General features: G+C 39.5%; 1 protein-coding gene across 2 annotated transcripts in view; it reads left to right on the forward strand.

The window, feature by feature from the left end:
* The window catches only part of LOC137616277 (uncharacterized), a 58,991-nt gene extending 40,509 nt beyond the window's left edge, over window positions 1–18,482 (forward strand). For both annotated transcript variants that reach the window (XM_068345905.1, XM_068345906.1), the window contains exons 3-5: window positions 7,274–7,437; window positions 7,596–7,794; window positions 11,528–18,482. In XM_068345905.1, coding sequence (XP_068202006.1) covers window positions 7,274–7,437; window positions 7,596–7,794; window positions 11,528–11,609 — 445 coding nt within the window. In that variant the 3' untranslated portion in view covers window positions 11,610–18,482. The remainder of the gene's footprint in view (window positions 1–7,273; window positions 7,438–7,595; window positions 7,795–11,527) is intronic.
* Window positions 18,483–18,707: the final 225 nt, after the last annotated feature.

Consider the following 18,707-nt stretch of genomic DNA (forward strand, 5'->3'; position numbering starts at 1 on the left):
GGTGCTACAAGCTGGAGTCTGGAAGCGTCTGATGACCTTCGCAGCCCGCTTCCTGCAGGGCGTGACCCACAGGAGTCTCGATACGTTTTCTATCGCTCTGTGGTGGCTACACAACAGCTGGTCTAACCTCAGGCTCCTTTTTGGACAGGTAGCAGAAGGTTGAGGGCATTGTTATCAGGTTTTAGTCTGCATGAACGAAAGAAGTATGTCTGGCCCTTACTTCTTTCTTCATCATCCCCTCTACGGGGAAGCAGCATCCTGGTCTCTGCATAGCTGACCTCGAACCTCTGCAGGTAAACCATGCTTCCTTGTGTTCCGAGTATTGAATCAATACTGTCGCGTCCCCCATACCCTGACGAGGTGGTATTGGGAACGTCTTAACCCAGAGTTCCTTCTGGAACTCCAGGTCAACTGCCTAAGACGGGTCACACTTCTTCCTTCACACACAAGCTTACGTAGGCCACATGGTTCCTTGCGGTGCAAGGAACTTGTGAGGTGCAGGGACTCCTTTTCTCGAGTGCGACTCACTCGGATTCTGAGTCCCCGGGTAAAGCCAAAGCCAGTATGGCTGGGGACTTTCCACCCTTCCTAAGGGATAAGTCACCCTTTGTAAATAGCGTGGTTTGTATTTCGGTTACGGAACAAATGACAAATTCGAAGATAATTTGTATTTTTCCTAACCATACAAACCTTAGCTATTTACACATATTTGCCCGCCAGCCCTGTCCCCCAAGACAAGTCCTACCTCTAAGTGAAAGTGAGTATTCACCTGTGTGTGAGGGGGAGGAGGGGTAGCTAGCTACCACTCCCCTACCCCCCCGCTAACTAGCGCGGGGGTAATACACCCTCGTTAAATTCTAATGGCTCGCCATTTCAGCTACGCTAAAAGTAATAACCCTTTGTAAATAGCTAAGGTTTGTATGGTTAGGAAAAATACAAATTATCTTCGAATTTGTCATCTTAGGTGGTTTAAGTTCTTGTTAATGAGGAAATGAAATGGAAATTTGTATGGAGGTGAAATGGTGGATACTGCATTGATTTATGAGTAAACCGGTAGCAGAAGCACTTGCTTTTTAAGGGACAGGATTGTTCGCAGTTATTGACATGTTTGAGTATAGGTCGTGACCTTTTAAAGGGCGGGCACATTCGAAGAGCAAGGAAGGCTAAAAATTCTTCATTGTCATACTTTGTAACTCCCAAGACAATATCAAAGAGACTGTATAGCTGCCTGGTCTCTTCATAGAGTTTGCCTATCATTGAAGCTTCTGGGTATATACCCTCAGCTTGGTCCCAGGAGCAATGACAACTCGGACCTACGTTATTGAGTGTTTTCAGGGTTGGTGGAGTGTGAGATGGTTCTCTCTCAAGCAAGTTCGGGAAGCTCTTCTATGTTGACCTACGATGATGAGTTTGACGTAGGAAAGGCAACATATATCTTGGAGGTTGGCCCATTTTTGAGGGAACTAGTAACTAGACTACTTCACTGTCAGTGCCAGTAATTCCAGACTAGTTTTGATCTCAGTTTCAGCAACCCAAGTGGGGATTCCTGCAGTGCGTCCAAAGACGGAAAAGGCTCCTGCTTCAGTGGAAGTGCCAGTGTCAAAGCCAATGAAAGATGTGAGAAAGCTCCAGTGAGTGACGACTGTGAATGTCAACCTTGGTGCCTTTCACTCTGCATCTCTCATACCTGGGTGTGTGACTGCAAGTCCTGTGGCTCTCATTATCTCTCTGTCTGTGTTGCTAGTGATTGTGCCAAGCACCTCATCTGCTGTGGCTCGTGTCAGAGCAACATCTGTGGTTTCTTCCCTTGGGACCGTCTTCATCGATAGTGGTTCAGTCCTACGACTTCTCTGCTTCCAGAGCCTGAGGGTAAAGTTGTTAGGAGGAAGAAGCTACTGTAGTTTGCTCTTCTTCTTCGTCTTCCTGCTCTTTGATTCTGAACCCTCAAACAAATAGGTCAGTTGAACTTTTGATGACACTACTCTTTCGAAGGATGCGAACAGCTCCCGGATGATTACTAGGGGCCAGGACCATGGTTGAGCTGGGTACTGAGGGGCTGGCTTTACTACCCCGGTAGTCAGGCTGGCTGCACATGCATTGATTCATGTTGTGCCTTGTTGATTGTCTTTCAGTTAGCCAGGACCACAGACCTGTTGAGCTGAGGCTCGGTTATTCCTGTAGCCAGGTTGGTTGGGTCGGGCTGGTCTATGACCGCATCGGTCTGAAGCCCTTGGGTGGCAGGTTTGACTACCCCATTTGCTAGACTAATAGGAAATGCTCAGCCTTTTGTGGGACCATGTAATCTTTCTGTTAGCCAGGTGTTGTAGGAGCATGAATGTCCTTCATCAATTTTCTACTTTAAAGGGGGAGTAAAGCTCCCACCTGTGATAAGGATACGATGGTATCCTGATTTGAGACAGGTTGACGGCTGAGGTGACACCACCGATGACCCTGGGACCGTGGCTTATTCTCCACCACGATCAACAAAGGGAAGGGTACTTGGTCCCTCATCTCTCACCGATGACAGCCAAGGCTCCCAATATCATTGTAGGTTCTCTCTTTGAGATAAACTGCTCGTATTCATTAGTGGAGTATAGTAGATCTCAAGAGCAGCTTGTCAAGTCTTCATTCCTTGCGAGGTGTTCTCTTGATCCTAAGGTATCGGACCTTCTCCTTATACCAATAAAGTAGACAAGCCAGTCTGAGTATTCCTCATGGAGGTTCTTGCACTTATTCTTCAGTGCAAAGAACTGGATGACAGCTCAAGGTAGGACCTCGGTAATTGATCGGTATTAGGTTCCCTTCAAGGATAAAGACCTTCTTTGGAGCTGCCATAGTCTGATCTAGTTTGGCCCTGGATAGAGGAAGCAAAGGTTCTACTTGATCACCACTTGGTGTACACACTAGCGGGGAGTTTACCCCTGGAGGGACTTGGGGTCAGAAGCTATGTCCTTCTCGGGTTCCTAGCTGGTCATGAAGACCTGCCATGGTCACCCTTCAAGTCATCTTTGGGCTTGACCTGAGGTCAGACACCATGATATACTTTGCGAAGACGACAGGGTTATCTCGCTACCATGAATTATGTGAAATTTTTGCTGGCTGATTGAAAGACAGTAGGCAGCAAACCAGTGGGTCAACTTGATTTTTGAAGTGGGTCTCTTTATTGTCTCGATTTTCAAAAGTTGGTCCAGAGATGTCACTGGCTCTGCAGAATGCCTTAGTGAGGTGTCCAGGTCATTTTTATCAAGGAATTGCATAGAGGCTGTGGCAGAAAATCTTTGCATGACTCCTTAATCCACCACTCGATTTTCTTGAAGAGCTTTTGGTTTTTGAGGACATCTGTGGAGATATCTTCAGGTGCGACCATTCCTGGTGACATGATGGGGTCTTGTAGATGAAGACAGATGATTGCAGGGTTGAAAAAATAAAATCCTGAGTCGTAGATTGTTGTATTTTCCCACAGCAATGGGTTATTGTGCTCTGCAAGGCATGCAGCTTGTGCCAAGAGAAGCGAGGAGACTGATCATGAGCATGCGTTCGTAGCATACAAAACTTATGAAATGTAAAGGGTGCAAATATGTAAGATAATATATATGATAATCTTCACCCCTTCCCCTTTTGCATTCAAAGAGGTATCTTGAACTAACTAAGCAAATTACATGCAGTGAACTAATCAAATCATAGTGTGCAAAGCAAGTACCTTCAAGTAATGTATCAGACATCAGAGTATGCAGCAAGTAGTGTAAATGGCAAATGTAGGTTTTGTACACTATGTAGGACTGTTTAATTTTGGAGACCTATGGGGAGTTGTGGAAGGAGCTGATGACATTTCCCTGTCAGAGCTAGGGAAAGCAGGGAGATCAGAGTTGGGAACTTGATTGAGATCGGGCATTGGATACAAGAAGTGACGGTTCTGAAGTAGCACTCGATCGCTAGGCAGGTGAATTTCGTGCTCGCGTGATCTTGCGCCACCCATGACAATCCCGATCTTGTCCCATCTGTGTGATGTCAGGTTCTAGAGGTGGACTTGTTGGCCCACATTCAGTCTGGGCAGGGGATGTACTTTGGCATTGTAGTTGTGTTGCACCTGTGCAGCTCTGGCAGCAGCTTGGTGATCACAGTCATGGGCTTTTCTTGCCAACATTCCATGAATTAGTAAGGACGCGTGGGCACAAACGTGCGGAGAGGGTGACCATACGGTACCTGGACAGGATAGCAACCAAAGCTGTTAGGTGTGTTTTGTAACTCAAGGAGGCCATGATCAAGGGCCTTGCAGTCAAGGTTTCCTGAAGGGGCCACTTTGAGGCTTAAGTGTTGACAGCAGCCTCAGCGTGTCCATTAGACTGCTGGTAGAGTGGCTATGAATTTGTGTGGTATACAGTACACCCCAACGCTCTGTGAAGTCGGCAAACTCTTTGCTGGTAAGCAGGGGTCCTCCATTGGTGCATAGTTGCCACTAACACCCACCTCTCTGAAGTAGCGGCAAAAGTGCCATTTGGTTGAAGAGGCCTTGGTGTCGCCCTTGGAAGGGACGACTATAGGCCAGCCGGAGAATTGGTTGGTGACAAGGAGGAAGGACTTCCTTGCTACCTGAAAGAAGGCCGGCCAATACTGGCAATAATGACAGTGCTAGAAATTGATATCGAGATCAGACACCTCACACGTTTCGAACTGTCGACCTAACCATGCCATGACTCCCCGCTGCTGGGAGGAAGGGCGATGGTGGCGGGTACAACACAAACATACACTACCGGGGTCTATGCTATGACAGGCAGGGCAGCCAGTCGGGACTACAGTCCACGCCAAAAGCCAAAGCAAAGTCTTTTTAAAAGAAGGCAACTGTGTTACCCCATACGAATGAGAAAAAAGCACTCTAATAGATTTTGGAAATAAGAACTTTCGTAGACCGTAAGTTCTTGTCCAGCAAGGTGAGATTCAGCAGCTAAAGACCAGACAGGAGAACCATACTCGAAGCAAAGCAGAATTAAAGAATTCAAACATTTCTTCTGAATAGATTGATCACTGGAAATCTTGAAAGACACTCAATAAGCCAGTTTTTTGTGCAATTGAAGAAGAGACCTAATGTTTCTTAGAAGTAAATTTGCAATCAAGAATCACATAAAATTTAAAGGAGTCATATAAAGTTAAGGAAATGTTACTAATACAGCAATCTGGATGTTGAGGAGCCACTGTCCTCTACCTACTTACAATCATTCTTTGAGTTTTGTTAGGGTTCTACATCATTCTCCATAATTTACACCATGTACTATGTTAACTAGATCTCTATTAAGGGATTCACCAACCCCAGATCTACATTCAGGAGATGGAATTGGTGCAAAGAGAGAGGCATCATTTGCATATGCAACAATCTTGTTTTCCATGTCAAATTATATATCATATACTGTATGTATAATATGAAAGGTAATGTGCTAAAAAAATTATCTTGAGGAACAACAGATGTCACAATCCTATACTCGTTAAGGTGCCCATCAACAACTCATTGCAATCTATTACTGAAAAATTCAGTAATGATGCTAAGAAAAAAAAACACCTCTTCTCATCTGTCTTGAGTTTGAAAACAAGGGCCTAATGACTAACACATCAAAGGCATCAGTAAAATCAAGGGACCACAATCCAGGGATTTCTGTACAGCATTGGAGATTGTAAGAAGGGCATCACATGCTCTAAGGCCTTTGCAAAACCCAAATTGCAAACCAGGGAACAAATGCCTAAATAGTATTAGTCAAAAATTCATAAATTACAATAACTACTTTTTAAAAATATTACATAATGTATATTAGTCAAGGAATTAGAAGTACTGTACGGTATACTATTACTCGTGCAGTTCGTGCGAATAGAGTGGTGTGCTATTTCTTTCTCATCCTCATAATCTCCTCACTGGCAACTTGAAGGCCTGACTTTGGAGGCTATGAACCTTGCTGGTGAGTGGTGCATCATATAAACCTTGCTTTGTAGGTCTTTAATTGAGGATTGATTTTGATTGTAATTTCTTAACTCTGTGTGATCTCTAAATGGGGCTTCGTCTTGCTTCAAAAATGACTGTTTAGCCTATGTATATATGGTCAGTCTCTAGGGTAATATCACTGTTTTAAACCTTTAAAGTGCTCTCAATCCTTCTCTTAACATTGGATTATCTGGACATTAGTGGTATGAGTAAGTAAAGTGTCATTTGCATGTCTGGCATGTGCCTCTCAGTATTGAATAGTTTCAAAAGTTTGTGGGGACCTTAATTCTGTTGCATGGAATTAAGGCAATACATGATTAAAGGAATGTGTTGAAATATGGGGTTTTGTTATAAAACATTGTTATTACATCAGGTTTTAACTCTTTAAGATGCATCATGGGTTGTCTCCTCTCTCTACGTCTTGTGTACTTTCGAAGTGAATTTTTTTCCAATTGAAGTCTTCTATGACTATTCTCCATAATCTTTGCACTCTCGCTTTGTGTGTTGCTGCATCAGTAGTTGATTCTCTAATATATAAAAAATTCACAATTGACATCATTAAGGTATAACCTCTCAATTTTTGAGATGGTGCATTTTTGTCTCAGGCCAGGTGATTTTTCAGCCACTTCCTTATTTGTAATACAGTATGGGTTTAATCTTCACTGTATATTACCGTCTGAATCTGTATACGAGGTACAGGTATTTTTAGTTACTCCCATACAGAATTTTGTTTTAATTTGTGAGTGGCCATAACCCCATTGCCTTTAGAAAGGCAAGTCTTAACCAAGTAATTTGCTTCATAAAATTTATACACTTAAATCATGTTGAAAATTTTAACCAACTACCTCTCCCCAACATCCATGTTACTTGGCACTCATTACACTCTAAAGTGAGTCTGTTTCTGACACAGCATCCAGAATGTTTAGTCCCCTCCAATTGTTCCATTATTGTACTATGCATCATATATAAAACAGATGAATTTGTCAATTTTTTTTTATGAATAGAATTAAGTTGTTTCTTTGAATATTAAAGTATGTAACCATTTTGTTTACGCTTAGAAGAAGGGAGTGCATGTTTGCTTACCAGCCCTACAAAGTGATGGTGTTTTTTACCTTGTAGTTAGGTAGCCAGATGCCTAATAAGCTTTGATATGCAATTTTTTAAGTGGTTGCAATGAAATTGGTCACATGTAAAACTATGGTACGTATTATGAAGTAAAAAGAAAAATAACAATTTACTGTCAACAATTTAGAGTAACAATGATTCTAGTTAAATAGGCCACTCCCAAAACTGATTTTGTCCATCCAGGGGAATGTTTACTCCCGCGACTAGAAGACGAAGACGTTATACTTCAGGTGAGAGTAGCATGAGCAGCAGCAGTATTGGTAGTAGTGCCAGCAGTACGCCTAGTGGAGGCCCTACATTTGTTACTGCTCCTTTGACTCGATCAACATCTAGGGTCCCTGTTCCAGGTAAGGCTGAAATTGCACAGGGGAAAAGTTTGAAGAGAACTAACCAGATGTCATGTCCTTAAGGGGAAAACCTGATGTAAGAATATGAAAGATGACTGTTATAGCTCTTAATGAATATTTATTCCCTAACATTGAAAGGTATTTATTCATTCTTTTAGACCATGTATGGGATCACTTCTCACCACCATCTGCACCCAAGGCTCCATCTACTGGATCCACATCATCAAGACCTTCAACTCCATCTCAACCCAGAACACCCACAAGACAGTCACGCAGGTCAAAGACTCCAGATAGTGACAGTACCTTACTTAGAAAAAAACCTGTCTCATTGAGGAGAAGAGCTTCATTTTCTGAAGGGTGAGTAAATTTTTTGTGCTTATTTAACCCCACTGCATATGTATATATTTTAGTTAAATGTAACTTTAAAGTGTATGGCATGCTTTATTGAAAGGAGAATAAAAATAAATATTGAAGATTACTTTATGAACTGATAAAATTTTGTATCCTTTGTTACAGTAACATATTTTTTGTCTCAATGCAACTCTCCATCATGATCTCATCCACATATGGCACTCGAGTAATCTCTCACATAGGTTTGCATAGTAAGGAAAACTGCAAATTACTTCCAAATTTCTCATATTTCTATGAACCTTCCTTGATGTTCATATTGCCTCTTCTCTGGAAGCTCAGTTTGTCAATAATTACCTCTGAAATTTTAAAGTTTTCTTTGTTCCTACATGAATACAAACCCTTGTCCTTTGATTGGAGTATGTTTTCAGTTTAGCAGGAACTCTGCTTTCAAAAATCATAAGGCATCGATACTTAATTTCAGGCGGCAGGGAATCCTGCCCTCTAGCCAGTACAGAGTAGCCACTTAGTTTACAGCTGCCGGAGAGTACAGTACAGACGTACTCTGGAAGCCACCAACTGGCTGTTTTAATATTTTGTTTTTTTTACTTGATAATGAATTTGGATTTCTATTGCTCTTTATTTCCTCGCTAGTGTGGACTATATGTGACTATTGATGACTATGACCATGACTTTGGAAGTGGGATATAGTTGCCTACCTCCACCACACAGCTGTCTCTTCACACTACCAGTCGAAAGGAAAAGGCTCCGTCCTTTGGTGTCCCTTTATGGACAAACTAGTCCTTTAAGACCAATCGATAGGAATTAGGTAAGCATGACTACTATGGTTTTCTCCTCTTATGGAAGAGAATGAGTTCCTCAAGTCCCGAGAAGTGAAGAGATAAGCTCCCTACTATGAGTGCATGCGCTTCTTTGGAAGCAACACCTCAACTGTTACATGCACATGAACGCCCCCTCACCTGTTTCGATACTCGCTCGTTACCTGTCCTTCTACAGTAGCGCCACCTCACCTGTTTTGGTGTGCACCCCTAGAGGTATGCCCTCATTTGTCCCACCTGTTTTTCTGCAGTTTGCCAACTACTTGGAAATATGACGGTAATGTCATTCACTCTGCAGCTGACAAGAATAGTAGTTTTATATCCTCAGAAGACTATTCTTCTCTCCACAGAGAGCATTACAACGAGAAATTTTAATGACATCGTGCAAACTCAAACTTATAAGAAATCACCTGTTTACCTGCACTCTCCTATGACAGTGCTCATCTGTTTGTGCGCACTCACTTTTCGTACTTGGAATGTTTTTCTGTTTGTGCGCTCTTTTCAATTGGTGCACATGCTGCTGATGTAGAGCATTTAATTGCTTGCTAGCGCACTAGTCAAACCTCTAGCTACGAAAGAATCGGCTTACGATATTTTCACTTCACGAAAGATGCAAAGAATTTTATGACTCGGTTCACGAAAAATGTTTTGGATAACGAAAGGCAGTACGAGTGGGAGCATCCGAGACGGATTTTAAGATTTCCGCACCGCGATCTTGCTCTCCTATTGTTCAACATCTACTGTACTGTATCCCATCTTGCGTTTACGAACTGGCGTTCCTATGTCTTTTCGTTCCGGGAGCGGTATCGTACGCATTGACTTAGTGTTTGTGATTTCGCTTTCGTAACAATTTTACTGTACGTACTGTTATCGTGTGATCCTACGATACACCATTAGCCATGGGTCCCAACAAAGTCGCTGATGTTAAGGGAAAGAAGAGGATGATGCTTTCCATGGAGATGAAGATGGAAATAATCAAGAAATACGAGGTCGGCATGCGGTTAAGTGTGCTCCCCGAGGAATATGGCTGAAATCCATCTACGATAGGAATGATCCTTAAGCAGAAGGAAGCTATCAAAGCAGCAACACCTTCTAAGGGCGTGGCTGTTTTCTCCAGCAAGAGGAGCCACCTCCACGATGAGATGGAGAGACTGCTGCTTGTCTGGATAAAGGACAAAGAAATGGCAGGATACTATCACCGAAGCGATAATTTGCCAGAAAGCCAGCGCCATTTTCGGTGATCTCATGCGTGCTCAGGCTGAAGCCGATGCAGGAGAAGGAACATCGAAGCAGGAACCCCGAGTTCAAGACTTCTCATGGGTGGTTTGAAAAATTTTAAGAGACTCACTACACGAAAAAATCACTCAACGAAAACCCTTACGGAACCAATTAATTTCGTGTTGTGAGGCCCTTCTACAGCAGAGCGTTCTTACCTAGGCCTATAAAGCTAAACCTACCCGGTAACGAGACCTTACATTCACCTTCTAGTAATGCAAGGAATTTGATAGTTCTATGTTCGCCAGCCAATTATGAGAGGTAAGAGAATACATCCTGGCCACATTCCTTTTCTGAAGATACTTATTGGTATGCGATACAAGTGCTTACACAGTTTACCTGTGTCCTTTCTCACAAGAATAAGTGCATGCACTACCAGTAGAAGTAAGGCCCTCGCCCTTCTCTCCCTTTTATTGCATGAGTCCCCTCTAGCCTTTGAGTGAGAGGGGGAAAAACTTCATACCAAAGTTGTTCCTACGGGAACAGATATTAATACACCCTGTATGGCAATAGTGGTTGGTCTTGTACAGAATGCAGTTTAAAGGCTTTAAAGGCTGCTCATGAGTGGCAAAAGCCAAGGGACAGTGACATTGCCCAGTCTCTAAGCTACATGGAGATTTGATCTCTTGGCGATATCAGCCACACACTGCACTATGACCCAGGGTTTTATCAAAGCCCAAGTTGAGAGTAAGTATACAGATCCTATCCAATCAAACTCCTAGAACAAATTCTTATTCATGCACCTTTCAGATGTCCTTTGGCCTTTTGCAACCAAGAGAAAAGGAATAAGTCTCACACTTTGCCAGACAGGGGAGTTGAGAGAGTTCATGTCCCTTACTGAATGCATTGTTACAAGAGTTGCAGTTCAGTTTTTATAGAGGGAATGACTTTAGGGATAATGGTGGAAGAAAGTGCGAGCAGGTCTCCTATTTTCCACTGATCAATTACCGCTGTGGGCCCAGGCCCGTCAAGGATAGTAATTCGGAGATGACCATCACACCTTTAGTGAGCAGTTCCATTTATCTACTCCATGCTCTTTTTTTTCCCAGCAAAAGATCATACTGTGAAACATCTGTTCACCTGTGACAGGGCCTTCCAGGTAGAGGGATAAATGAAGGAAAGGCAGAAAGGATCATGGATCCTGCAGCTTATTTTAGTGGTTACCGTATATTCAGGTCAGTATGGGGAACAACACCGTTCCAGACGTGCTTGGTGATTTTGCTAGTGATATACTGAACCTCACCTCTTACTGGCAGGAATGGAGTCAGCATGAAGGTTGCTGAGAAGGTTTACAGACTCCTTCAATCAATTGTTATTAATAGAATAGTCGACAGGGTAATGGAAAGTATAGAAATAATTAATTCTATTAAAATTATCTTTTTTTGATAGTCTAGTGCATTATGATATAAAGCATGAGGTTCTTATAGAATGTTTAAAATAAGTTGAATAAGATATGAAGTCTTGCTAATCCTAAGTTTTATCAAAATTATAACCAACACTGCAAATTCATATGAGAGGCATATCCAAATTGGGTTTCTCCCAATCATTTTAGATTAGCAATATTTTCTGTACAAATACATATGTAGAGAGGTAATATTTTCTTTAATATTCTTCTCTTAATTATACAGGTCTGGTTTACCTTCTAAAAGAGTGATTAACTTACGGCCTCGTCGAAAGTTCTCCAACAAACGTATGTCATCAGATGACTGAGTTATGAGCAGCAGACAAGTCCTTGTTCGGGGTGTGCAGTTGACGGAAAGTTCAAGTAGTTAATGCCAGTATTTCTGTGAGGATAATCTGTTGAACTTGTAAAAATGTAGATGTTCTCACTTTTCATTACAAGATGGAGCTATCTAAAAGATTTATCACATAAAGATATTGTTCTCTGTGGGCTTTAGGAAAACTGACGGTCCAGAACCACCATGTGTTTCCACATCCCATATTTTGATGCAGAGAAATTTATATAAAGTTTTATCTTTTGATACACATTGTTTTCTAGTCTGTATGATATATGAGAAAAAAAACACAGTGCAAGCAGAAAATTTATATTGAAAATGCTTAAATGTGGTTTTACAGCATACAATGTGGTTTAAGTCCGTTTTTAATAAGCCCAGTTACATTTTAGGACTTCAGTAGTTGTAAGAGATCATATTCTATAGTTCTTTTAACTGCCTCCTCTCCTATGAATAGCCTTTGACTTTTAAAGATAAATTGTACTTTTACTCTGTTCAGTACAATCTTATATCAAGGTCATTTTGTTTTTTGTGTAATAAGACTTTGTGGTCTTGCTTTTGTTTGCAAAACGTTTTCTCTTTATTCCATATACTAATAAGTCAGGCAGGTTTGCCTCAATACAGAATAGTTTAATCACATTTATTTGACTCATGATTCAATTAAAGTTCCATAGATATAAATATATTACAGCAACTTTTAAAAGAAAAGTTATCTTTATGTATGAGCCAATCATCTAGTCCCATGGGGAAGCAGCTATCTCTAAGTCATACTTGTATCTCAGAATGGATACCTATCGTACCAACACCTACTAAAAGGCTGATCAGGTCAGCCTATAGCATGAATGTTGATAACAGGCTGGTTCATATGATCTTTTTATAACTTGTCATGTCTTCCATTTGCGATGTATTTTATTATTATTTAACTTTCAATATATTTCTCTTTGGCTGTAGGAGAGTGAACATATTTTACCGTTGATGGGAGCTTTTGTTTTTAGTCTGTTCATGGAATTTCCTTTTTTTCATGTTGGTTTGTTTATCTAAACAGTTTAGTTCTAACCTTTGCATTCCTTTTGCTCTTTTAAATCCCTAGGTTTTTATATATATTTTTTTTTTTTAATTTTCTTGGTCATTTTGGCTGGTATTAACACTTTTATATTTGAGTTTTAGCAGTCAGGGTTTTACAAGAAAGTTAATGTCATTGCTGTTGCTTTCAAGTTATAGTACTATTCCAGATTTTGTTTGTTTTGTGTACTTGCACCTTCATGAAATTAACCTACAATATCAGAAGTTATAACCCATTCATTATGAAATAGTTATTAGTGTATTACGAAGTTGCATTGAGACCACTGAGTCACTTTTAGAATCTAGGAGCTGGTCTCAAAATGGTTTGTTCGTAAAATGAGACGTGAAAATTAGAGCAAGGGAAAGTTTGTTGAGTTGGAGAGCTATGTGGGAATAAACCAAAAGTACAGTGATGGATTAAAACAAAAGTTAGGAGTCAGAGCAACTGGACCCAAAGGTTGCTGCCCTGTAGGTCGGTTATTGCTGTCGGTGGACATCATGCTGTACACTGTAGGTTTCAATATAAGATCTCAGGAGCATCCTTTTGACCCTATCTGCATCTGCATTCTAACCTACGACTGTAACTTCTTGTTTTATTTTTTATCTTTCTGTCCAGTCTCTAAATTTAATTTTACAGTGCAGTGGCTCCTTGGCCCCTGTTCTATCCATTATGACCCAAGCTCCATGAATCAAACCAAAGCTAAGGATGTAGCTAAGAACTGTGGGTACCATTTAAATTTTACATGGAAGGCACACAGAAAGTATCCTCTAGTGCAAGTGGTCATTTATACTGGGTGTCTTGTGTTGTAAAACAATATTTTGCATTCCTGTCAATTTATTTTCTTGAATATTTGAAGATTATTTTCAATAATTTCATTTTTGGTGGATGGAATTTTTTTTCTTAGTGATTGCACTGTTAAATTTTACATTACTGTTTTTTTTTTTAAATTTAGGGCTTCAGGTACTGAGCTGGCTCTTATTGCTGAGTAAAAGAAAATTTTTAAAGAAAACTCTCTTAACTGTGCATGTAGGATTTAGGAGTTAAGTAACAACTTGATGGCCTGTCAAGTATGATAAGTTTTTAATGTAATTGAATTGTCTTATCACTTATAAGTTTTTAAAAGTATTGTTAAAACTGGTAAAGTTGGTTTTCTATTTTTAGTAGGTTGCTTCGAAGTCTCCTATAGTTGAGGTTTTGATCTGTTCTCTCTATGATCAGCTTATTCAAGGTGCTGCTTTCAAGGAGTTTCTGGCCTCCATTTGCTTCCTTTCTGTCCCAGCCTGTGGATTTGGCCTTGGTCCGGCTTTTGGTTTACTGGCCTCTATAAAGTGTTCAGTGGAGGCTCTTGTTTCCATTCCAAACATTGTGGGTTTGGTGGGAGATGGCAGAAGCGGCAACTTCCACGTAGGCAGAGGAGTGGGGCTTGGCAAAACACTCTTTGGAAGGGTGAGCTTTAGGGGGATCCTAGTCTGCCACCTCTGCAGTAGTGAAAGTACTGCACAGTACCTCTGTAAAAATGGGGATTTCCTGTCAATACCTCTTTTTTTATATTATTTTTATTTAGGAGGTTGTTGACAAAGGTTTTTCTGCTTGTATAATTTGGTAATTGCTGGTTCAAGCTGAACTTTGGATGTGAAATGTATTCAGCTTGTCAATCCAAATTTAGAATATATTTCCCAGGGTTTTCAAACTGCACAAAGAAAGCCTGTTCTTTCATAATTTACTTCTATAAGAGCTTAGGTTGCATTATAATCTGTGACTAGAAGCTTCCCTAAAAAGTCTACTCATGATTTGGGATTAATGCAACTCGGTCCATTGTTGTTATTGGACTGACAACTTCAATCCATGCTTGGGACTTTTCAAATCATAGTGAAGTAAATTTGTCATTCAGATTCCAGAGGTGTTAGGTTTGTCTCAAAAGTTTAACAGATGGTTTTCAGTGCATGCTACTGGTTCTCTATTTTTGACAATATCCTCATTTATGCTGGAACTCTTGCAAATGAGGAGGCCGACTAGTTGTGAGAGGATGAATTCCATTTTGGAATATGAAGTGACAATTACAGTATTGTTCATTGCTAGAGAGAGAGGCAGTTGATCAACTGTAAGGGCTGTAAGTTAGAGATTGTTCCCTCTTTGGTCCTTTTAATGATAATTAAGATAGCCACTAGTTTGCTGAGACTTCATACTAGCCATATATACTTAACTCGCTAATTTTGTTATAATGATAGGAATTGATGCAATAAAACGTTTGGTTCTTCCCCTTAGTTATTTTGTTTGGTGTTAGATGTAGGTCCTTGGTGAAAATATAGTCAGTATTCTTGGGAAGAAGCCTCAATACTTGTTGGGTTAATCAATTTATTGTAAGGAATAATGGTTTTGTAAAGGTTTTGCTGCTTAACATGCATGTGTTGTACTTCCCCGGGTCTGACCAAGATGTTGCCTAACTTCACTACTTTGAAGACATGCTGTTTACTGAACATTTTGAAGGCAAAGTGCACACACTACACTCAAGGAACATTGCCATATGAGTAGTGGTTACATATGCTATAAACAGATTTTAATGCACTGTTTGATAAAAGAATCACGACATTTGGTTTTTACAAAGTAGTAGTTTTATAGACCAGAAGTATACTTTTACAAGTATTTTATATAATTGAAATGTTACCATACCCTGAGATCTCTCAGGTGTACAACTTTAACATCTAACTGTTTCTTTACTCTTGTGATTATCACACTACTGATACCTTAGAATATTGAGCTACCTCAGTGTCAAAATTTGATTTTACAAACTTTTAAATGTCGACTTATTTAGCTATACCTTTACTGATTGCAGGAAAGTAGTTTTTTTTTCAGTAGAGTATCCGATGTATATACTCGACAGACTGCTTTGCTTATTTGCCTAAATAAAATGATGGGGTTGGATGAGTTATAATGTTTAGACATTCATTTTGCTGGTAGATCTTGTACAGAGAGAATGATTAATAAAGTGTTGTGTAGGTTAGGTTTCAAAATTATATGGAACCCTGTTCTTACGGGATCCTTTTTTTTTTTACCTAAGTTTTATTGCTTAGAAGCCAGAATCCTGAAGCATCTGATAAGTGGTGGGTTTTTTTTTTTTTTTTACTCAAAGTCATAGAGAGTTAGTTTATTTTTTAGAATTTGAAAGAAATTTACTTTTTCAAAATCACTTATTACTGATTTTATGTTAGGGCACTTTCTGGAATGCAGTCACTTTGCTAGAATCACGACTTGTATTTGTCAAAATTGTGTTAGACTTATTTTAGCTTTATATTCATATGCTATCATGTTGGCCATGATAGTATGTGGTTGGGAATATAATGGTAATTTAACAGCTTATAGCATAATCATAATTCTTGTTTTGAAAATTTCTTGGATGTCTGGTGTCCTTTTCCTCTTAGTATATTCTTCTAAAATCGGTTTATACACAAAGAAACAGCTTGTCCCTGACAAGATTTTAGTCTTATGAGATCTTAAATTTCCTGTGGCTCTTAATGGGCCATTTAATAGGTTCATTCAGATATCAGTTAGAATTCAAAATATATTGATTACAAATATATTTCAAAATAAAACCCCATATCAGTTTATATAAAGTATGTCATATACAAAATAGAAATAAACAAAAAAAAATTTCCGTAGTGTGAGAATTAGATGGTTATCAACACATGCCTTGGAGCCAACATAAAGCTATGCATTACAAGTCTGATATAGTTGGACTATTGTCGTTACAGTAATTAGGTAAGAGAGAGATATTCTGTAATTATGTTAACACTGCATCAGAACCCTATAATAATAAAGAAAACAGGTTTATATGTACTGTATAAGCATAAAACCTGATTAAATATAATAAACAATACAGTGAAATGAAGTCGGTCAGTGGAGAGCTGCTTTTGCCAATTGTGTATTACGTTTCTACAATTTTGATCTATACCTCATATGCATTAGAAAATGAACTGTCCAAGGATACAAAAACTTGAATTAAACTTAAACCTCACAACAACTCAATCTATTTACAAGTTTGTTAAAGACTATGTAATTAAGACAATACTTTGGCACCATATATTTTATGCTATTTTAACTAATTAGAAGTATTTTTCATCCAGGAATTTCTACTTTCGCCTGTCGCCTGCTAGACCTTGTATGGGTCTAGATAGAGTCACCAAGGCACATGCTACCTTGTTCCTAACACAAAGCTACATGCGTCGTTATGTCTGTAGGTCTTGTTAAGTTCACAACCCGTTATAACTGAATTTTCATGTGATAGTTTAACTTTTCACAAATATTCTTTATGCGACTTCATTAATCGTTGTTCTTAAGAGATTTTCCACTTCATTAATCGTTGTTCTTAAGAGATTTTCCACTTCATTAATCGTTGTTCTTAAGAGATTTTCCACTTCATTAATCGTTGTTCTTAAGAGATTTTCCACTTCATTAATCGTTGTTCTTAAGAGATTTTCCACTTCATTAATCGTTGTTCTTAAAGAGATTTGCCGTGAAGAGACTAGCAACAATAAAAAATTACTGTATCGTTGACAGGGAAAAATGTATTGTTAAAGAGTATGAAGATGGCATGCTTGTCTGGAACTTGGTAGTTGCACACTGTGTTTGTTGAGAACAACAATTTTACATCTATGAAAAATGATGATGGCATTAAATCAGCTAATTTTGCAAATGAGGTTAAGTCTATAACGAATCAAAGACTGCTGTTGATTTGGACAACAGAAAAACAGTGTGCCGAGTGTAGAGTTTCTGAAGCAAGGATTTGCATAAAGGCCAGAATTGTATGCTGATCTTATAAAAATGGCTGGAACAAGTAAAGAAAGTGGAGTGCTTAAATTCAGTCATGGATGGTTTGATCATTTTAAGGAGAATATGAGGCAGCCATTGTCAACTAAGTTCTTCCAAGGACTTTGTTACAGAATTTAAGGAATTTGTACAGGCTGAGCATTATGTTTCCAAACAAGTTTTTATTTGTGATGAGACAGGCCTGTTTCATAAGAAAATGCCTAACAGGACCTATGTTACACAAGAGGAGAAGGCATTGCCAAGGCACAAGCTGATTAGAGACAGGCTAATTCTCTTACTCTGGTAATTAAAGTGGGGATTTCAAACTTGAGACTGCTACACTGAAAACTTGAGGGCTGATATAAAACATTGTGTGGAAAACAAGCTTAACCCTAATTTGCAGGTCTAATAGCAATGTTTTAATCACCAGAAAGTATTTTAGGGGTATGTTGCCCTGTTTCAAACCCTAGCCTAACTCCTAAAATGGTAGATGGTTTTTCTAATGCATCATTCAGTAAGAGATTCTGATAGCACTCGACACCTTTCAGGTTCAAGGTCCTATCGCAGAGCCTCAATTTCTTTCTTTAGTTTGACCCTTATGCTGCATAACCCTTGCTTCCACATTTTTAGCCACTCATTTAGACACCAAGAAGTTGCAAGGTAGAAGATTGAAATGTCAACTTAGATCCTAATCTCCCTCTTCTCGGTAAAGTAAGTGGCTTTAAACGACTGCTTAAACTTTATAAAATATCCAAAGGAAGATAATTTGAAACAGTAAAAACTAACCACAATGTGGAAGAGGTTTATGTCAAAGTGGTGTGACAGAGAAACTGCAATAACAAAGAACCCCTGGCACTTTGTTTTTAACCATTATCTCTACTAGTGTGTGTGTTAAGAAGAAAGAAAATGGAAATTTATTTTTAAATTTCAGGGGTAAAGATAAAGAAGCATTAAGGACATCAAGGGAGGTTCATAGAAATAGCAAGTTTTCAATATTAAACTTACCCGATAATCATGTAGCTGTCAACTCTGTTGCCCGACAGAATTCTATGGAGGGATACGCCAGCTATCACAATACTAGAAGGGGGTGTAATTACCAGCGCCACCTGTGGCCAGGTACTCAAGTACTTCTTGTTGACACCTCCTCAATTATTCCTCTGTCGTGCTTCCGGCAAGACGTTCTGGGATACGCTTATGTTCTTGGAGTAT

Source organism: Palaemon carinicauda, chromosome 22, assembly GCF_036898095.1.
Source record: "Palaemon carinicauda isolate YSFRI2023 chromosome 22, ASM3689809v2, whole genome shotgun sequence".
Classification (NCBI taxonomy): Eukaryota; Metazoa; Arthropoda; class Malacostraca; order Decapoda; family Palaemonidae; genus Palaemon; species Palaemon carinicauda.